The sequence below is a fragment of the Aptenodytes patagonicus genome, chromosome 2, assembly GCF_965638725.1.
Source record: "Aptenodytes patagonicus chromosome 2, bAptPat1.pri.cur, whole genome shotgun sequence".
Classification (NCBI taxonomy): domain Eukaryota; kingdom Metazoa; phylum Chordata; class Aves; order Sphenisciformes; family Spheniscidae; genus Aptenodytes; species Aptenodytes patagonicus.
Genome location: NC_134950.1, coordinates 149,006,395 through 149,012,394, shown reverse-complemented (window position 1 = coordinate 149,012,394; position 6,000 = coordinate 149,006,395). Strand labels below are relative to the sequence as shown.

Here is a 6,000-nt window from a genome sequence, read left to right as displayed (position 1 = left end):
TTCCTGGCTTACGTTCATTTTCACAGTCCACCTCTGTCTCTTTTTGAGGTGATATTAATATTTTTTGTCGCCACATCCAATTTCTTCCCAGGGTGCTTTGACCTTGCAACATTTCTGTCTGTGAAAGCTGTAGAGTTCGTTCAATCCCCCAGCTCCAGGGCATGTCCCACATATCTGGGACATCTGTAGGTGACAAGTGCAAACTGGAGCAGAAAGGAAGGCTGGACAAGGTTAGGAAGTGCAGGAGCTCCATGGCCTCCAGGAAGGTCTGGGGCTTAAAGGATCAGTGAATGGTGGCTACTGTTATCTTCAAGTAAGAGCAGTTACAACTATTGCTACTCTTTTCTTCTCAGTAGAGTTTTGAAATGCAAGCAACCTGAATGAGTTGTCTACTAAACAAAAAGGAAAATCAAAAAGAATGGTAGTGGGCCTGGAGGTTCAGGTAGCTCCTAGCATGAGGAAGGAAAAGATACACAAAGCTCCCCTAAGCAGGGAGGGGAAGGCACAGCGAGGTCTTGTGCAAGGGTTAGAGACTCTGGCAAAAGCAAAGGGGAGGTGGGATGTGGACTCTGCCATGGCTTCCAGCAGCAACAGCCTGGGCCTCAGAGACAAGGACCGACAAGCATGTAGGTGGGACACTGCTTTTGAGAAGGCTGCGAGGTACTGCTGGACGGTAGAGAAAATTGGGTTCAAGATTCACATTTTGGCTCTCAGAACATATTAATTTGCATTTTTTGATTACTTTTGAGCCTCCTTGGAATTCCTCCTTCATCTTCTGTATTGTCTATGGCTGGCCCTGAATTTGGGAGCCCTAGTGCGTGCAGTGAAGACAGCCTACACATGCCAAAAAAAATGCAGTCCCTCTGGTGTGTGATCGTCTCCCCAGCATCTGGGGACTGAGTCATCCTTGAGTCAGAGCAACCATATTTGGTTAAAATTATATTTTGCTGTTGTAATCCATGGGATGCTGTTTGGTACTGCTAACTTGTTTGTGTCATCTGCCCAATAAATTACTGGCTGGAAGCGCCTCTTTCAATACAAATATTCCTTGCCAGCCACTGTGGGTTTTATATGTGGGGTTTGTTTTGGGTTTTTTTTGGTAACAATCTAGGTCCTTTAGTGCTGCCAAATAATCTTTCCTTTGCCTGTGTGGTGCAGCACGTGGAGAGAGCAAGCCATTCCCGCAGTAGCCAGCTGCAGATTACAAGGGGTGCTCAGCTGTACAAAGGTCAAAGACATAATGATAAAATACAAGCAGATTTCAATAAATGATCTTTCAAAGCTCCTGAAACCAAAAGACAAAAAGAGAAAACTGCATTTAATGTCTAGAGGAGTTGCACGCTGTCAATCTTTAATTAAGATACCTGAGATAAAGTTCACCCTTGCAAGACAAGACAGCAGAATGGGCACCTAGTGAATAAAGAGCTGTTTGCGAGCAAAGGGCACCTGGGCTCACAACGGTACAATTCAGCGCTGGAGGTTTCACTTCAAACACAGGACAGCTGGAGGAGAGCAATGCTTTGGGCTGCTCCTGCTCCTGGGCTGTTAGTTCCAGTATTATTACTTACTGGATTGAGCTGTGAATCAAACCACTATGAAAAAAAGAGGCAGAAAAGAACCATTTATGACGAGCAGTAAGTACCATTGCTTGCAAATGCATTTGTTCATATGGTGGCTTCTAAGTGCCAGTAATGGGAACAGAATGGCTTTATTGCAGCTCTTTTTTGCATACTCTTTGGCAGATACGTGTAACTGAATGATCTCTTTGTTTTTTCTGTAATACAACAGGCCTCGTTTGTCCTCAGAGCAGGGTAATTTAGTGTTCCATGCTGGCTCCAGCAAAAATATTGAATTTAGAACTGGACCACTGGGGAAAATAAAAATTAATGAAGAAGACCTTGCAGGACTTTTTAGTCAGGTGATGTAGTTACTTTTCCTTAATATGTTTTCGTTTTCAGTTTTGCACATTAATAGTTTGTCTTCAGAATTTGTCTTAGCAAATGTTTGATGTGTTTTGTATGATTGTTATTTTGTTATCTATGTCAGCACTCTAATATAAAAGTAAGCTATTGCAGACTTGTAAAGTAATCATGCCATTACAGAAAATAATTAAAAGATTAAATTGTGTATGTAACAGAGCTCTCTATATTTAAATGGACTTTATAATAGTGAAGTTAAGCAAGAAGGAAACTTTCCTAAGCTTTTGAAAAAGCAAAGCTTGTTTACATTTGTAAGTTTTTGAAAAAGCCAAACTTTTTTCATGTTATCTCTGTTGTTTAAATTTAGGTGAGAGAAAGTAACGCAGAAATTCAAGAACTTAAAAAAGCCAATGGTGCCTCTCAGAACATGTCCCAGCAGGTTGCTCTGCTGACCTCCAAGGTGAGCCATACCCTCGTGTTATCCTCCTCAAGCATTCCCAGTTTTCCATTCCTCAGATTAACATGGTTACCTGATTCATTTTAGTATTTCTGGACTCCAATTCAGGGAACTGGGGCAGAGTCCATATTTAACATCAGCTCAGAGTCTATGTTTAATGTTGAGGTACTTATTCAGTAACTCTAGAGACAATGGAAATATTCCTGTAAATCCCATAATTTCCAGTTACCAGGATTCTTCTTTTGTTCACTGTCAACATCTCTGTGGACTATATCCTCAAATATTTATGGAAATGAAGTCCCACTAAATTCAGGAAACGGACCACGTATGTTCTTATAGTTGTTACACAGACATTCCACTCCATAGGTGAAATGGGCTATAGGGGTTTGCAGTGAAAAGAAAAGACGTATGCAGCAGTTTTGTCTCTTTCCTGCTACTAAAGAATTTTCTCCAACAGAAGATTTTGAAACCTTTGGCTGACTTGGTTTAAGTGTCTTTTGTTACAGTGTTGCCACAAGTTCCTTATAGGAAAATATTTTATAGCCTAAAAGACCTCCCTTTAGGGAAATTGTGCTAATACATATCCATCATATTCCCTGATTCAGTGTCAGCTTGCTGTTTGTGGTTATAACCCACTGAGATATGGTGAACCTTTTCTTGGCTTTTGGTGTACTGTCTCACACCTCTGTCCTTTGCATGCATGCGAGCACCTGCACAGTCCCACTGGAACATTCACATTCTCAATGTTAAGCACCTGAATACGTCTTCACAAGACTGAGTCTTGCTTTTTGGAGCCAAACTAGGACATATTTAAGCTGTCATTTTCTGAACAGCCTAAAACACCAAAATCCCAGTGAATGGAGCCTGATTTGAATCTGATTATCACCTGGTTTCACATACCAGCTATTCCCTTTTCTCAAAAGAAAATATTTTGTTAGCCTACTGGCATCCAGCACGTACCTCTGTGGTCACTCTCATGCCAAGCACAATGTAATTTGCATTTCTCTTGCAGATCGTGAATCTTGACAACAAACTTCAAAGCTTAGAGGAGGTGAGTAAATGGGAAGTAAATGAGAGATCAAAAAAAGAAAATCCCAGCCCCAAGTAAATAAAGTGAGGCTACAATGATTAAATAGCTAAATGATTTCTTTCCTCTCATGCATTACTCAGTAAAACTTTTTTTGGCAACAGAAGGTAAAAAAAAGCCAAGATTTGTGGAGGAGGTGAAATGCCTTCTTACAAAATATAAACTGTGTAGGAGCCTGCATTCCTTAAAGGAAAAACAGTTGTAGACTCAAGAACAACAACTAGATACCAAAAAGTAAAGTCTTCCTTCACTGATCTGTCAAGATGAAGACTGGAGAATTCAAACTGGATTTTGTATTGTACTGGAAATAGCTAATTTTCAACTGTCACCTGCTTCTCCATTGAGCTTGTGACAAGCCACAGCTACAGCTGCCAGTAAAAGCAGTTGTCGGATGAGTCACCCATGGAATCGAGAAGACAAGATAACCTTCCATCTAGACTCACAGTCTGCTGCTGAAAAAGTCTCTATTAACATTTACTTCTTACAGGGCTTTTCTCATCCTAGTGCTTGCAGCCGGGCACCCTGTGTAAGATCAATCATATTAGTCATTATTTTGTACAGGGATAAGTGAAACAGCTCAAAACCTTTACAAATCAACCTTGCTGAAAAAAAAAAGGGGGGAGGGGAACCCAAGAAAGAATGAAAAAAAAAAAAAGAAAAAAAATTTGTCTTGAAAATAAATGTTAATGGAACACCAAATAAGCACGAACCTCATTTTCTGCTCTTTTCCTGGGTTTCAGGCTATCCAGAGGAAAGCCTGCAGTAGTAACCCCTGTGAGAACTCAGGAACCTGTGTAAACTCACTGGATGGTTTCTTTTGCCTCTGTCCCAGCAACTGGCAGGTAAGTCTTTAGCCTCCTTGAATACGGACCGTGTATTTTAACTGTAAAGATACACCTGGCTTAGTGTAATTGTGATGTAGTGTAGCATTTTAAGGTTGCTCAGGACAAAACAGCAAAGCAGCAGTATCACACTCATTGTTTGGCTGAAGGGCAGCAGATTTGCTTCTCAGCAATATCAATATATACCAAAAAAATGAAGCCCAAACCATTGGGCCAGACCCTGCATTGTTATACACAGGCAATGGCCCATGAAGTCAGTGATGTTTGGCAGTTCCCACAGCAGAGAATTAGTCTTTGGTTTTTGCTGAGCAGTGAACTGAACTGCATGCCTTGCTGTTGATCTTACACAAGGATAGAGAGAGAATGGGGGAAGGGAAGGATGTTTATTCAAGTTCAAACAAATAAGACAAATGGGGGTGTAAGTAATCAGTCCCATTCTGAGTTTTTTAAATCCAAAGACTTTACGGGCAAAGGCTTTAATGGTGCTGTTACATGCACTAGAGATGGAAAAGTTGTACCTTCTTCTCAAAGGCTCTCAACTTGAAAATTGTCCCAGCAAGATTTGGGTCAAAATTTCTGTGCTTTCAGTCTTAATAAAACAGCATCTCCTGATAGAAACAGTTTGAAAGAAAGTTTTCTGAGCCTTTTGCTAGCAAGTTGGAAAGTAGGGGGGATGACAGTACTATGCTGTCCATATGCTTTCTACAAACATCTGAAATATTTTATCCCCCATCTGACTGATAACCAGGGTCACAGAAACACAGCTGAAAAATAGAGTTTTGTTATAATTTTTCATAAGGGAAGCTGTGTTGATAGCGGCCCATGGTTTGTATATCTTTGGAAACTATTTTAAACATTAGCTCCATGGTTTGCTTAATTTCTCAGTTATTTGGAAAATAAACTGGCTTTCCATTTCACCTTAGGGCCTCCTGTGTTCAGTGGATGTTAATGAATGCCAGATTTATGCTGGAACAGCGTTAGGCTGTCAGAATGGAGCCACTTGTGTGAACACACCAGGCAGCTACAGGTAACTTTTCAAAAATAGACACAAAAATCCTATGTAAAATACTCTGCTATTTTTGTACCCCATATCACACCTGCAGCACAAGTTCTAGGAATGTCTGTTTAGTATCTATGCACTATAATCCCTGCAGTCTGACAGAATGTAAAATCCTTAATACACTGTACACTGAGCCCACCACAGACACAGAAGGCCCTCCGAAGCCATTGCCTGCTTTGACAAAGAGCAGCAAGAACCAGATTTATCACACAGCCATGCTGGGGAAGAAGGCTGCAAATTGGAGACCGGCTCCAGTGACCCGGCCCTCTGTCGCAGGTGCAAATGCTTTAATGGAAATTTACTGCACCATGGCATGTAGATGGGGCGGTGAGATGCGGCATGCTGGTCTGTAACCAGCACTCGCCAATGTGCCCAGCTAGCACAGCCATGTTATCATCCCTCTGTTATTACCTACCCCTTGAGACCAAAGGGAGTGAGACGAAGGAGGTGAACAGCTTTGGTGCAGCAAAGGCTTTTGAGTTGTTGGAAACAACTGAATATATGGGCACCCTTGATCACTGGCATTCCCAGCGCACCGCGTAACTCTGAGAAATGCCTTCACCCCCTCCAGAAATACAGGCACTGCTGAGACTGCAGCAGAGCAAGCAATGCACAGTGCTGCCAGGCAGAAAGGG

General features: G+C 41.6%; 1 protein-coding gene across 1 annotated transcript in view; it reads left to right on the top strand.

The window, feature by feature from the left end:
* The first annotated feature begins 1,434 nt into the window (after positions 1-1,434).
* CUBN (cubilin) overlaps positions 1,435-6,000 on the top strand; it is a 146,040-nt gene continuing 141,474 nt past the window's right edge. Inside the window, exons 1-6 of the mRNA XM_076331626.1 lie at positions 1,435-1,634; positions 1,789-1,918; positions 2,287-2,379; positions 3,389-3,427; positions 4,204-4,305; positions 5,229-5,332. Of these exons, the coding sequence (XP_076187741.1) occupies positions 1,516-1,634; positions 1,789-1,918; positions 2,287-2,379; positions 3,389-3,427; positions 4,204-4,305; positions 5,229-5,332 (587 nt within the window). The 5' untranslated portion in view covers positions 1,435-1,515. The remainder of the gene's footprint in view (positions 1,635-1,788; positions 1,919-2,286; positions 2,380-3,388; positions 3,428-4,203; positions 4,306-5,228; positions 5,333-6,000) is intronic.